Source organism: Narcine bancroftii, chromosome 12 (genome assembly GCF_036971445.1).
Source record: "Narcine bancroftii isolate sNarBan1 chromosome 12, sNarBan1.hap1, whole genome shotgun sequence".
Classification (NCBI taxonomy): Eukaryota; Metazoa; Chordata; class Chondrichthyes; order Torpediniformes; family Narcinidae; genus Narcine; species Narcine bancroftii.
The window spans coordinates 4062739-4078016 of NC_091480.1; the positions used below are offsets into that span (position 1 = coordinate 4062739).

The following is a 15278-nucleotide window of genomic DNA, read 5'->3' on the forward strand; positions in this document are numbered from 1 at the left end:
CCCACATGGCAGAGGAGGAGCACAACATTGGTCAGACTTCACCTGCCATGCCTGAAACAAACCCCAGTGGTTATATTAAATGGAAAAAAGAACTCACCCCTTTAACCTGTACCTCAGTTTCTCTGCGCCAAAGCCTCTCCGCTCTTCTCTTTCTCTGTGCCACTATTTGACCTTCCCCTCCTTTTATTGGCCCCTACCAATTAATCATGTTGCCCTGTCACTCATTCCTTGCTCCTCCTCCTCCTCACTGGTCCTTCGCATCTCACCCAAAATATATCTAACTATATACACATACATGCATTATAGAGACACACATTTGCGCAGAGTAGGATTTAAGATAGAGTTAAGTTGGGAGCTCGAATAGGTGGGTGGCTGAGGCATTGGGCGTTCAGATGTTCATTGGGCAAGGATCAGCTCTCGGGCATTAGGAGCTTGAATAGGCAGACAGTCAGGGCCAAATATTTTGGGGAGGGGGGTCAACTTTTACATGGGTCATACAAAAACACCAGATTTTTGAGCCAGAAAAAAAGGGGGAGGGAAGTCAAATATTACATGGTATCAATGATTACACGAGTATACACTACATCCTGTCTTGGTCAATAATTACTATACTGAAGCAGTTATCTGGCTATTCTCTACTTGACCTTAATAGCATAGCAGAAATACAAATCTTTCTCAGTTTTTCCTCTTGCACAAATATTAAACTGATAATGGGTGCAGTCATTTCATTTTTGGAATTAAGATCACCTTGGCTTAAACTTATTAGAACAATGACATGTTAAGTAAACAGTTGAAAATAACAGATCCACACCTGCAGGGAAAGAGTGGTTGGTGCAGTCATTTGAAGGATTAGCAGGCAAGACCCACAAACTGTGGATGTTCTTCTAAACATTAGCACGAGATGATACTTTGTGGATAAAGTTGTTCAGCACCTAACAGTTCCTCCATGGACAAATCACACAAGCCCTTACCTGCATTACTTAACAAATCACCTGTTGCCAGGCAAGTGGCAGTGAAGGACTGAGAAAGAGAGGCTTGCCCTTATAATGATACAGTTTGCAATTGAAATAAATATTGAATCCAGCATGGGCAGTGCAGAGAATGCCAAGAGGCTTTACGGGGAGAAATAGATAGGCAAGGTGAAAGCACAAGGACATGGCAGCTAAAATAAAATGAAGATAAAATAAGGTAATCTATTTTGGTAGTAGAGTGCTTTTTAATGCTGTGACTGAAAGTTACTTTCATTAAAGTACAGTACCTGGTTGACCTGATACACAACTCACTCAAAAGTTAAGATAAAGCAATTAGAAAGTAATTAATCGGTCTTCCCAAGATCGTGTTATATGGCGAGCTCTCCACTGGCCACCGTGACAGAGGTGCACCAAAGAAAAGGTACAAGGACTGCCTAAAGAAATCTCTTGGTGCCTGCCACATTGACCACCGCCAGTGGGCCGATATCGCCTCAAACCGTGCATCTTGGCGCCTCACAGTTCGGCGGGCAGCAACCTCCTTTGAAGAAGACCGCAGAGCCTACCTCACTGACAAAAGGCAAAGGAGGAAAAACCCAACACCCAACCCCAACCCACCAATTTTCCCCTGCAACCGCTGCAATCGTGTCTGCCTGTCCCGCATCGGACTTGTCAGCCACAAACGAGCCTGCAGCTGACGTGGACTTTTTACCCCCTCCATAAATCTTCGTCCGCGAAGCCAAGCCAAAGAAAAAAAAAAGAAATTGCAAGAGGATTTAAATAAAGGAATAATGTATTTTGATAGTTATTTACACAATTGAAGAGACTGCCTCCAATGCAATAGACAAAACTACAGGGCCTGGGTCGCAGCACCTTTCTCTGCAATTGGATCCACAAATTTCTACCCCGCAGGACACAATTAGTGATGATTGGTGTCAGCGCCTCTTCCTCAATTGTCCTCAACACTGGGACACTGCAAGGCTGGGCACTCAGTCCCTTACGACACACCCTGTACACCCATTATTGCATGATTAAACACCACTCCAGGTACAAATTCCCAGATGACACCATTGTTCCAAGCAGGATTTTGAACAATGACATCGGAGTGCAGGAAAGAGATGGAGGGACTTGAGGCTTGATGCCAGTACAACAATGTTTCCTCAATGCCAGCAAAATCAGAGCTGGATGTAGGCTTCTGGCAAAGAGGCAGATCCCCTCCCTTGGCATCATTGGTGTTGAGCTGGAGATAGGAGGCAGCTTTAAGTTCCTGGGTGCAAACATCTCCATTGCAATTCAACACTCCATTGTCACATTGATGTTCCTGTCCATGCCCTCACATACTGCCAAACTGTGGGCACCCGCAAATATTCTATCTTCGCAGTTTCCTACCAGGCAGCATTAACATCAACCTCCAATTTCCATTCACCCCCCTCCCTGTCTCTTTCCCTATCCCTAGTCTCCTTTCTTCCAGCTCCCCACACCCTGCCCTGTCTTCTCCTATCAGTGAGCTACCCTCAAACATCTCAGCTTTTCTCCCTCTCATCCTCCCACCTGTGACCTCTTAGTCTATGCTCCTCCCCTGCACCTTTCTCTCTCCTCTTCCCCCCAAACTTATCTTTTTATTCAGGTGTCTGTGTGTTTTTGCTTGTAACTGACAAAGGGCTCAGGCCCAGAATGTTGATTACTTCCCCCAGATACTGTGCGACCTGCTGAGTTTTTCCAGCACATTTGTGTATTGCACTAAGCCTCAGTATCTGTAGACTTTCATGTTTAACACCATCTCCAGTGACATGTCCTGGTCCACCCACATCAATGCAATGGACAGGAAAGTGCACCAGCCTTTCTACTTGCTTAGAAGCCTGAGGAAATTGGGCATGTCACCTGCATCCTTAACAACTTCTATAGATGAACCAGTGGAAACATCTGTCAAGGAGGATCATTGCATGGTATGGAAAATGCTCTGTCCAAGACCCAAGGAACTGCAGCCTTTCTTGACTCTGTCTATACCTCCTGCTGCCTTGGAAAAGAAGCCAAAATAGTAGTGGTTGGCGCAATACTGTTACAGCGCCAGCGACTGGGGTTTGAATCCAGTCCCATGTCTGTGTGGGTTTTCCCTGGGCGTTCCGGTTTCCTCCCACTGTTTGAAACTTATCGGGGGTTTGAAGGTCATTTGGGTACAATTGGGCAGCGCAGGCCCGTGGGCTAAAAGGGCCTGTAACTGTGCTCTATGTCTAAAGTAAAATTAAAAGACTCATCCACCCCAGGCACACTCTTTTCACCTCCTCCCATCAAGAAGAAAATTCATAAGTGTGAGATCACTCAGCACCAGATTCAATGACAACTTTTTGCTCCCTGAACAAACCTCAAAGCAGTAAAATTGTATTGCCATTGCCCTGCACCAACTGATCTCCCTGTTACCCCACACTTCTGTACTGTGTCTTACTCATAGTATTATGTACAATAATATCCAGCAGTGGGAGAGCCTGGGACCATAGGGCACAGCCTCGGAATACAAAAACATCCCTTTAGAGATGAGAAGGAATTTCTTCACTCAGATGGTGGTGAATCTGTAGAATTCATTGCCACGGACGATGGTAGAGGCCAAGTCATTGGGTATATTTAAGACAGAGGTAGAGAAGTTCTTAATTAGGAAGGGAATCAAGGGTTATGGGGAAGAAGGCTGCGTAGGCTCAACAAGCCGAATGACCTCATTCTGCTCCTCTGCCTTCTAGTCTTATCCCTCTGTTCCCTGCATACCCATGGGTCAATCTAGAAGCTGTTTAAACATGACTATCATATCTGTTTTCCCTACAAATCATGGCAACCCAATCAAGGCAACCACTACTCTCTGTGTAAAATGTTTACTTAAGACAGACTGATAAACTTTTGGGTATGAACAGAATTGTTGGACATGGGGTGAGAACAAGAGGGAAGAGACCAGCCAATATTTTATTGAACAGCAGAGTAGGCAAACTGGCTGAATCACCCACAACTACTTCGGTTTCTTACATTCTTGTATCAGTAAAGCCATAGCTACTCACTTCTTGTACTCGCTCCAAACTCCTGCTGGCAATAACAGTCCGACATCCATGTCTGCAACAGAAAAGTCATTTAAAAAACAAGTCACACAACCGATAATGGGTAGGAGTTAATGTTCAATTTTGACTGTTCCCATCTGCGGGCAAGGTTGTAAGATCCATTTCCTGCAAGTTGAAACAGCCCACAAAAATGCTGAAATGTGATTGATCAACACTTCTGCATTGCATGACAAGTAAATATAGGCAGAAGAACTGAACAGGAAAATAAATGAACTTGAAAACTCAATCGTGAATGAGGCAGAAGGCTGTCTACAGGTAACAACAGGTTATAGATCCAATGCAAAGTTGTGCGGAAAAATGGCAGATGGAATTCAATCCAGGTAAGTGTTGATTTTGGATGGTCAAACTTGAATACAGAGACAGAACAGAGACTTTGAAGACCAAATCCATAGATCTCAAGGTCACTCCACAGGATGGTAGGACAGTTAAGAAGGCTTATGATGGCTTAGGATGTGGAAGCTCCAGAGAGGGTGCAGAGAAGATTCACCAGGATGTTGCCTGAATTGGAAATTAAGTGTTATGAGCCAAGATTAACAGAGCTAGGACTTTTCTCCTTGGATCGAAGGAGGAGGAGGGGTGACTTAATAAAGGCCTACAAGATTATGATAGGCATAGATAGGGTAAACAGCCAGCAGCTTTATCCCCAATGTGGAAGTAGCAAACACCAGAGGACATCTCAACAAAGTGAAGCAAGGAAAGTTTAGGGGAGACATTGTGCGGGGATGGGCGTTAGTGTGCAGAGAACAAAAGAAGTGGTGTGTGTGTTGAACCAACCAACTTTACTGGAACTCTCAGAGCTTATCAGCACTACTTCCATTATCCTTTTTGGCCCCTCCCACCAGGACCATTGTGATGTCAGCCCAGTGCAATCCTGCACCTCCATGACCTGATTCGCTTGTGGATCAGTGCAGTTCGCTACATATATATTGACTCCCTTGCCAGGGATGGTGGTGGAGGCTGGTACAATAGAGGCATTTAAGACAGGCACATGAATGAAAGAAAAATAGAGGGTTATGAGGTAGGGAGGGTTTAGTTTGTTTTTGGTAGGTATATATGAATCGGCACAACATCGTGGGCTGAAAGGTCTGTACGTGATGTAATGTCTATGTTTGAAATCCTTTGAGATGGGGCTCTTTCCACAAATGGCTAAAGGTGTGGCTGCACACAAGGAACCCTGACTCAGCTGCTGTTCTCATCCTATCGTAGACCTTTCAGGCAGTTTGAAAAGATTGGGCTGTGGAATAACTTCATGGCATCAGCTTGCCCCAGTTGAGATTGACATTTATTAAAGGATTGTTGTCTGGCTTGAAATCAGCCATGATATCACCAAAATACCTAACAGGCTCATGACCTTGAAGGGCCTCACCTGTTCCTTTCATGAGCCAAAGGTCACTTGTGCATCCTGCATCACATTATAGGAATAAATTGTGCAATTCCCATCACATTATTATCAACTGCACCAGTATGGCAAAACTTTACTGAAATAATGCAGGAAGGGCACTACCTCATCAAGACTTCTGCAATTCGGAATCCGATACCTGATCCTCCTCCTGTGATGAATGCAACTTTGTTCCTATTCATGAAAGACAGAATTATTTGATTCATATATGACAATGACAAGTCGAAAGGGTTTACAGGAAACTGTGAAAATCTGCTTCGACAGCGAAGAAGCCTCAGAGAACTCAGTTTCTGGAGATTTTTGCAATAAAACACAGGATTCTTTATTCATGACATACAACAAGAAGATTGCACTTAATATTAGCAAAACAAAGGAACTGATTGTGGATTTCAAGAAGGGAAAACCAGGAGAACACAAATCAGTCCTCATCAAGGGGTCAGCAGTGAAGGAATTTTGAATGCCTGGGTGTCAACATCTCTGAATACCTAGCCCGGGGCCATCATGTCGCTATATTTCATTAGGAGTTTGAGGAGATATGGCATGTCACAAAGACTCTTGCAAATTTCTACAGGTGTTCTGTGGAGAGCATTCTGATTGGTTACATCATGGTCTGCTATAGAGGTGCTCATGCACAGAACAGGTAATGGCGACAGAGGGTTGTAAACTTGGCCAGCACCATCATGGGCATCACTCCATTAAAGGAAAAGGTTCCATTATTGTCACATAATGCTACATTTGGAATGTAACATGCATGAAATTCTTTAACTTTGTCTACCCAGGCCATGCACTTTGTCCAGTGCCTCTCATAGAAATAAGGACAGCTTTTAGAGGTGGTGTTTCAAGAAAACAGCCTGTATCCTCAAGGACCCTTACCACCCAGGCCATGCCTTTTTCTCACTGCTACCATCAGGAAGGAGATACAACTGAACGTTACAAAAGCCGCTTCTTCCCCTCTGCCATCAGATTTCTAAACGGACACCTTTTCTCTTTATCATATGAATTATTTATTTAATAAACCTTGCATTCATAGAATTGCATCTGAGAGCAATTTTGCACCTGTTACGCCAATACTGCTGCTGCAAACAACTAATTTCTGACAATAAACCTGATTCTCAGTTACAATCTAGATCTCTCATCTCACTAATTTCTCGATGGTCTATCACAAAGGGCAAGACGCATTTCAACTGTATTATTTGAAGTTTAGAGGGATGCAAGGTGTTTTTATTTACAGTTAATTTATTCTTCCAAATTAATTAATTACAAGGAGACATGACAGAATAGGGGTCACAATGTTTTGAACAGTGCAATAAACTCACATGAGGGGGACAGAGTTATAAGATTTGTGGGCAGTCATTTAAAACTAACTGCTGTCAGAATTTCTCACAAAGAGTGGTAAAATTGTGATTCTCCACCTTCTGGAGGGTATGGAGCTGGATCACTCAGTAAATAATTGTTAAAAAAAAATCAGGAGAGAGTCCAGGGGGACACTGATGGTGCAAGAATGCTTGGATGGCCAACGGACCTATTCAAGTTAATGATATTCTCATGTGCATTATACACAAATAAAACAACTTACTTTAGGACATCAGGACTAAAAATATAGGAGTAGTTCAATAAGCAGTCTTCTGTATCCACATCTTCCGGGACATTGGCTGGACCAGACATTACCACTACTTGGGAATGGGCAGAACACAGGTCTCACTGGCACAGAAAGTGCTTCACACCTCCCTGAGGTGTAGAATCAGAGGGATCATCCCTCACCCAACCTGGATCCTATCCCTCCCTCCTCATCCAACCTCGAACCCAATTCCCCCCTCACCCACCTGGATCCCATCTCTCCCCCCTCATCCAACCTAGACCCCGATCCTCCCCCTCACCCAACCTGGTCCCCAATCCACCTCCCCCACCTCACCCCACCCAACCTAGACCCCGATCCTCCCCCTCACCCAACCTGGTCCCCAATCCACCTCCCCCACCTCACCCCACCCAACCTAGACCCCGATCCTCCCCCTCACCCAACCTGGTCCCCAATCCACCTCCCCCACCTCACCCCACCCAACCTAGACCCCGATCCTCCCCCTCAGCCAACCTGGTCCCCGAACTCCCCCCACCTCACCTCATCCAACCTGGACCCCCGATCCCCCCCTCACCTAACCTCGACCTCCCTATCCCCACTCACCTAACCTGGTCCCCAGATTTTCCCCCTCACCCAACCTGGCTCCCATTCCCCCCACCCACCCAACCTAGACCCCAATCCCCCCCCACCCACCCAACCTGGCCCCCAATCCCCCCCCACCCACCAACCCGGATCCCAATACCCCCCACCCACCCATCCTGGACCCCAATCCCCCAACCCCCCATCCACCCGGGACCCTGAATCCACACTCACATCCAATCTGGACCCTGACTCCCCCATCACCCAACCTGGACTCCAACCCCTCCTCACCCAACCCAGACCCTGAAGGCCCCTCCCACCTAACCTGGACCCCAGATCCCCCCCAACACCCCTCACCCAACCTGGGACCCCGACCCTCAGACACTGCGACGACCCGGGACAGAACCCACCACAAATCGGCAGCGCTAATTACACACTTGTCCTTCGACCAAGCCGAAATTCTGCACTGAGCACGCGCAATGAACTCGGAGATCAACTACATTTCCCAGGATGCAATGGTCACAGGCCCTTTCACGAACTGACTGGAAATAAAATCCCCTCAGAAAGAGACCTCAGGCACCTATCTATCATCACCAATAAACAATTCAATCCAAGCTGTGATTTAATTTTCATTTTCACCGTTCAATCCCTCGTGTATTTCCAACCCGACTCGGTAATTTCCGCCTCCCTGAAAGCTCGGGTATTTTCGGCCTGACTCGGCCATTTCCGGCGCTGTTTCCGGTCTGGCTGGTTGTTACGGTAACTGCGGGAACGCCGAGGGCACCGTCAGTTGGCGCCAACGCGGCTGCTCAGGTTCGGGAGGCCGGCTCACCGTCTCTGCACCTCGGACAACGCCCTGAGCCAGTGGCCGTGAGTCTGGGGGCATTTTAGTTCAAGTGGTGGGCTTGCACAGGCCAAAGCCAGGGGCTGGAGTCGAAGCTGAGGCCGGGCAGCCCACATCTCCCACGTAATTCCATTCAGGGGGATTGTATCCTGGGTGAACAGGATGAGACAAAGGCAGCAGATTTCTGTGTAAAACCTTCAGGTATTGTGATATGAGCAATTATTGTAACACTTCGAAATTCTTACTTACTGTGACGAATAAAAAAATGAATTACCACAAGATGCAAACCAAAAAGATCAACAATTCCCAAGGAGTGCGGTAGAAGAGAGGGATCTGGGAAGACAGATACACAATTCCCTGAAACTGCTGTCAGAGGTGTAAAGAGAGCTTTTGGTCTACTGGGCTTCATAAATCAAATTTAAAATTTTCCACTGCGGGTAGTTGAGGTACAAACCAGAGGGCATGGATTAAAAGGGAAAGGTTTAGGAACTTCTTCACATAGAGAGTGGTGGGAGTGTGGAACAAGCTGAAGTGGTGAATATGGGCTCAATTTTAAGGAAGAATTTGGATGGATACATGGATGGGAGAGGTATAGAGGGCTATTTACTGGGTGCATGTCAGTGGGACTATGAAAAAATGCTTCAGCACAGAGTAGAAGGACTGAAGAGCCTGTTTCTGTACTGTAATGTTCTATGGTTCTATAAAAGATAGATAAATATTCAATCTTTAGTCATGTATGGGTCCACTCAAGATTAAATGGTATGGTAAACTTGATGGGTTGAATAGGCTATTTCTTCTCCTATGTCTTATGATCTTATTTTAAAATTTCTTTGTCCCCTTCCAGAACTGGAAAGAATCTGATATGGCAGTCTACTTTGATCATCGTATTGCAACACCTGGTATTGAGGGCTCTCCATCAGAGATTGCTTGGCACTGTATTCATCCTTTGTTGGCAGTAGCCTCCATCAGTACCAGTAGCACTCCAGGTGGCAGTGTGGCTGTATATCTTGAGCAGGTAGGCATTTTGTAATTTCTTTCTTCCTGAAGAATCTATTTGGGTACAGTAAAACTCCAGAGATCCAGACCACCTGAAAATTAAGACTTCTTGAAAACTCTCAGTTTTTAAATTTAGCAGGTTTTTATATGCGTACGTGCATAAGCACCACAGATGCACAGAAGTTGTAGAAGAGACCCAATAAATAGGTTTTTTTAATACTTTTAATTTGGTATGAAAAAATATTTGGTTAATAAACAATCAAAATTTAGCTGTTCATCTCTTCTTTATTTTCCTTAAATTTGAATTTTAAAACCACTACCCAAGAATCTGGAAAACCTGAAACCCAGTCCCCGAGCAGTCCGGATATTAGGACTTGTGCTGTATATTAATTATTATCTGAGCACTTTAAAAGCAAGTTGCCAAGTTAAGTACAGTCATCAAAAGTGTATCATGTAGATAATTTATAATGTGAGGAAAATGGGCAATCAACCAGGATTGTATTTACTGGGGGGAGGAGAGGGTGCTGATAAGAGAAGGGCAAAATAAGGTATAAAGTTTGGCTATGACTGACACATAAGGAAGACATTCATGTTTGATGTGTGAGCCTATCAAAAGAAAACTATCTTAATAAAATATTTAAATAAAGAACTATCCAGCCTAGCTCTGCCTTTCAGCAATGTCCAAAGTAAAGAATACTAGAATACTTCCAGGTAAAACACAAAAGTCTGTAGACACCGTGGTTGAACTAAAAACACAACGCCAGAGATTGTGAACAGATGAGACACCAAGAGATTTCTTCAGGCAGTCCTTGTACCTTTTCTTTGGTGCACCTCTGCCAGTGGAGAGCTCGCCATATAACACGATCTTGGGAAGGCGATGGTCCTCCATTCTGGAGACGTGACCCACCCAGCGCAGCTGGATCTTCAGCAGCGTGGACTCGATGCTGAATAAATTTAAAGATTTATTAATTCCTCCCCTCCTGGAAGTAATCAACCAGATGGATAAAACACAAAGCTTACCAGATTCATGTAAAACAGCAATAATTACAGTAATACTAAAGCAAGGGAAAGATCCACTCGCACCAGCGTCATATAGACCAATATCTTTACTTAACACAGATTATAAGATAATAGCTAAACTATTAGCAAACAGATTAGCAGAGTATGTACCGAAAATGGTAAATCTAGACCAAACTGGATTTATTAAAAAAAGACGCACAACAGACAATATTTGTAAATTTATTAACTTAATTCATGCAGTAGAAGGGAGTAAAGCGCCAACAGTAGCAGTTGCTTTAGATGCAGAGAAGGCCTTTGACAGAGTAGAATGGAATTATTTATTCAAAGTATTGCAAAAATTCAGTTTACCAGAGAAGTATATTAATTGGATTAAAGCATTATATAAGGGACCATTGGCGAAAGTGACAGTAAATGGATATATATCAAAGCAATTTAACTTAAGCAGGTCAACACGGCAGGGCTGCCCACTATCACCTTTGTTGTTCGCGTTAGCTATAGAACCACTAGCAGAATTGATAAGAACAGAAAATAATATAAAAGGGATAAAAATAAAAGACAAGGAATATAAAATCAGTTTATTTGCGGATGATGTTATAGTATACTTAACAGAACCAGAACTATCAATAAAAGAATTATATAAGAAATTGAAGGAATATGGAGAAGTGTCGGGTTACAAGATTAACGTAAATAAAAGTGAAGCAATGCCTATGAATAATGCGGATTTCTCAAAATTTAAGAAGGAATCACCATTCAGATGGCAAATGCAAGCAATAAGATACCTAGGTATACAAATAAATAAAAATCTCGGCCAACTATATAAACTCAATTATTATCCACTAATGAAAAAATTACAGGACGATTTAGAGCATTGGAAGGATTTACCACTAACACTAATAGGAAGGATAAACTGTATTAAAATGAACATTTTCCCAAGGATATTATACCTATTTCAGGCATTGTCAATACACTTGACAGAGAAATTCTTCAAGGAGTTAAAGAAAATAATAAAGAAATTTTTATGGAAAGTGTAGAAACCGAGGATAGCACTAGATAAATTAACAGAATGGTATAAACAAGGAGGCTTACAACTGCCAAACTTTAAAAATTATTATAGAGCCGCACAATTAAGATACCTATCAGATTTTTATCAAACAAGGGAAAAGCCAGATTGGACTAGATTAGAATTAGATAAAATAGGGGAAAAGATACCTGAACACATATTATATAAATGGGATGAAAAATTGGTACAACATTGAAGTTCTCCATTATTACATCATCTACTCAATATTTGGAAGAAGGTTCATGTAGAAAGAAATAAAACAAATTATCAATTACCGAAACTAATATTGACGCAAAATAAGTTACTCCCTTTTACAATAGATAACCTTTCCTTTAGAGAATGGGAGAAAAAAGGGATCAAAAGAATAGAAAATTGTTTTTCAGGAAATAGATTATTATCCTTTGAACAAATGAAAGATAAATACAAAATAACTCAAGATACTGTAATTGTTGTTATGTTACAGTGCTGGCATATTACCAATTGAGATCCTACTTGAAGGAAAAATTAGGAAGCAGTCTGAGTTTACCAGAGGGAAGTAACTTTGAATATGTGATTACAGATACAATGATAATCAAAAGAATTATAACAAATATGTATATTAAACTGCAAGATAAGGAGAATGAGGAAACAAATGGTAAAACTAAACAAAAATGGGAACAAGATTTAAATATAAAGATAAAAAAGGAAACATGGGAGAAGTTATGTTCTGGAACAATGAGAAATACAATAAATACGAGGTTACGAATGATACAATATAACTGGATACACAGGCTATACATTACACCTCAAAAGTTAAATAAATGGGACCCAACAGTATCTGATAGATGTTTTCGATGTAAAAAAAGAAATGGGAACAACAATTCATGCAATCTGGACATGTGAGAAAGTAGAAAAATTTTGTGAAGATCTAAACCAAATATTAAATAAAATTACAGAAAACAATATACCAAAGAATCCAGAGATCTTCCTCCTAAGTAACATAAAAAACAAAGAATTTGGAATTGATTTGGATGATGTACATAAAAGATTTGTTAAGATAGCTCTAGCCATAGCAAAAAAATGTATTTTGTCAACCTGGAAATCGGAAGATAATTTGAAAATACAACAATGGTATATAGAAATGAATAAATGTATTCCATTAGAAAAAATAACATATAGTTTAAGAAATAATATTGAAATATTTGAACAAATATGGGAGCCTTACATGAAACACAATAGCGAAAACCTACTGGGGACATTCACTACCTAAATTAATGAAAGGAGAAGGAAATGAAAAGAATTGACTCAGTGGAATTTCTTGTTTATTTTTATTGAATGACAACATTGTTTGACTGGTTTAATGTATCCTAGATTTTGTACTTTAAATGGACGGGAGGGGGGAGGTAGGGAGGGTGGGATGGGAGGAGGGAGGGGGGGGGAGAAAATGGCACTGTATATATTTGAAAAGGAAAAAGTATGTATCATGGTTAATGTGGTTTATGGTGTGAAAAATAAAAAATTTTTTAAAAAAAAAGCAGCATCCATGGATAGAGAAACGGGTTAATGTTTCGCTTCAGGGACTCTTGCTCAGAACTCAGAGAATGACCCTGACACAAACTGTCTTTCCACAGATGCTGCTGGACTGACTGAATCCTCCTGGCATTTTCTGTTTGTTCCCTTTGAGTGAAACCTTAACTCTTATGATTTAGCTGCTGCAAACTTTCAAATCCCCAGCCTATCGTATCCATTTATCTCTATCTTAAAAATACTCAATAACTCTACTTCCATGACATTTTGAGGGAAAGTGTGCCTCAGCCTCTGAGGGGAAAAAAACACCATCTTTTCTTCAATAGGTGATCAGTATTCTTAAACAGTGATCTCAACAAGAGGAAACTTCCTCTCCAGTCCATTTACTTTAATCCCATGTGCTTTTAAGACTCCTCAGAACTTTTCGATCAAGTTGTCTTTCAGTCCTTGTCCAGCCTTATAACACAACCCACACTTGCCAGGTATTATTTTTGTAAATATTCGCTGAACTACTTCCAGTGCATTAATATGCCTATCTAAATAAAGATTAAATGGTCTTGCGTATTATTCCGAGGGTGACCCAACACTAACTACCAAAAGTTCAGTAATCCAAACATTCTAATGGAGGCCGCAGATTGAAAAGCAAAAGTCTTCACATCCCAGAGATCTTAAATAAAGTCAGAAAATGCTGGGATCATGCTGAAGTAATTGGTGTGACCTGACACAACCTGATGTTGCCTGACCTGCTGAATATTTCCAGATGTTTCTGTTTTTGTAATGGGTGGTGCATAGGAGAGGATTTGAAGATTAGTTGGGGGATCTGTGATCCTTCAGCTGTCCTGTATGTGCACCAACTAGCACAGGATAAGACATCAGTGTAATTTGTAATGGTGTGCTTATAAATTGCATAACCTTGGAGATAGGGCAGTACAGTTAGTGTAGCAGTTAGCGCAATGCTGTTACAGTGCCAGTGTCTGGGACCAACGTTTGAATCCCATGTGGTCTGTAAGGACCATGCTCTCCCCGTGTCTGTATGGTTTCCTTCAGGTTCTCCTGTTTCCTCCCACCCTCCAAACACCTACTGGGGGCTTTAGTTGGCCAGCACAGGCTTGTGGGCAGCAAGGGCCTGTTACTGCAGTGTATGTCTAGGTTTTAAATGTATAATGATGTGCACACTAGGTAGAAGGCTGTCTTCTGATGTTTTTATGTTTGCAGGGAGAACACATTCCCAATGCACATGTTGAGCATCCCTTCCAGCCAGGACTCATCAGTTGGCATCCTTCCAAGAGGATTCTGGCAGTTGGTTGGCAAACTGGAGTCGTGACATTTTGGTCTGATCATGGTTGGGATGAGCACCAGATAACAGGTGGCACACACCAAGCTGAGATCACCATCTTGGAGTGGAGCAGCAATGGTGCACGACTCATCTCTGCCGACAAGGTATGTGAGAGATGGTGATCCTACTCCAAGAATGTGAGCACAACACACAAAAATGGGGAAGATTCTGAGGATTCAGGGCTTTTGAATCAGCTTAGCAGAAGAGGAACTAACAGAATTTCTATCATGAGAGAAGTACAGTAAAATTCCCAGTGTCCAGCACCTACAGGGATCGTGCATGCCAGATACACGAATTTTCTGGTTGACTGAGACACACTCTTACTATGCCTGACTAATACTCCTGCATTAAGAATACAGAGTTTAAAAACAAAAGACAACGCTTAATGATATTTTTAAAAAAAAATCAGGATTGTAGTCCTTAATTATGTAAAGTTCATTTTAATCTGGTAATTCCCATAACTTACAAAATTTAAATTCAAACCCCATTGCTGGTGCTGTAACAGCGTTGTGCTAACTGCTATGTTAACTATGCCACCATCATAATTACTCCCCCCCCACACCGTTTATAGATAAAGCCTTACTAAAATACTTAATATTAATAAAGATAGAGACTTACTAAGCAGGGATAGGAAGACACTTTGAGAGAGTTGCCTAGCGGCGCATGGCTTCATCCTGGGCAGTGCCATTTTATTCAAACAGCTGCTGCGGGTGGGGCATGGCTAGGGCTCACCGCTTGCTGAATGTTTGCTCCCACCTTCACCAAGGGGTTGTGTGTTGCTTCAGAGAACATTTACAATTTTAAACCTATTTGAAACATGGAGGTCTTGGAAAGATGTTCTTTTTGCTCCTGTTATGTCTCCGGGTAGTTTTAAAGTTGCACAGAGGGTTAAGTTG

The 15278-nt window shown here is 42.3% G+C and overlaps 2 protein-coding genes across 13 annotated transcripts in view; one reads left to right on the top strand and one right to left on the bottom strand.

Annotated features, from left to right (window-relative positions):
* The window catches only part of decr2 (2,4-dienoyl CoA reductase 2, peroxisomal), a 48238-nt gene extending 40129 nt beyond the window's left edge, over window positions 1-8109 (bottom strand). For 4 of the 6 annotated variants that reach the window (XM_069905352.1, XM_069905349.1, XM_069905350.1 and 1 more), the window contains exons 1-4: window positions 8031-8109; window positions 7042-7138; window positions 5571-5639; window positions 4010-4061 (exon numbers count right to left, since the gene is read on the bottom strand). In XM_069905352.1, the coding sequence (XP_069761453.1) occupies window positions 4010-4061; window positions 5571-5639; window positions 7042-7130 (210 nt within the window). In that variant the 5' untranslated portion in view covers window positions 7131-7138; window positions 8031-8109. The remainder of the gene's footprint in view (window positions 1-4009; window positions 4062-5570; window positions 5640-7041; window positions 7139-8030) is intronic. The other 2 variants (XM_069905348.1, XM_069905351.1) reach the window with 2 other exon arrangements.
* The window catches only part of ift140 (intraflagellar transport 140 homolog (Chlamydomonas)), a 190447-nt gene that overhangs the window by 17357 nt on the left and 157812 nt on the right, over window positions 1-15278 (top strand). For 5 of the 7 annotated variants that reach the window (XR_011347128.1, XR_011347129.1, XR_011347127.1 and 2 more), the window contains exons 2-3: window positions 9309-9479; window positions 14262-14486. Coding sequence is in view for 4 of the 7 variants with exons in the window: in XM_069905280.1 (XP_069761381.1) it covers window positions 9309-9479; window positions 14262-14486 (396 nt within the window). In the remaining 3 variants the exon portion in view is untranslated. Of the gene's footprint in view, window positions 1-8359; window positions 8666-9308; window positions 9480-14261; window positions 14487-15278 lie in introns of those variants that run through there. The other 2 variants (XM_069905278.1, XM_069905279.1) reach the window with 2 other exon arrangements.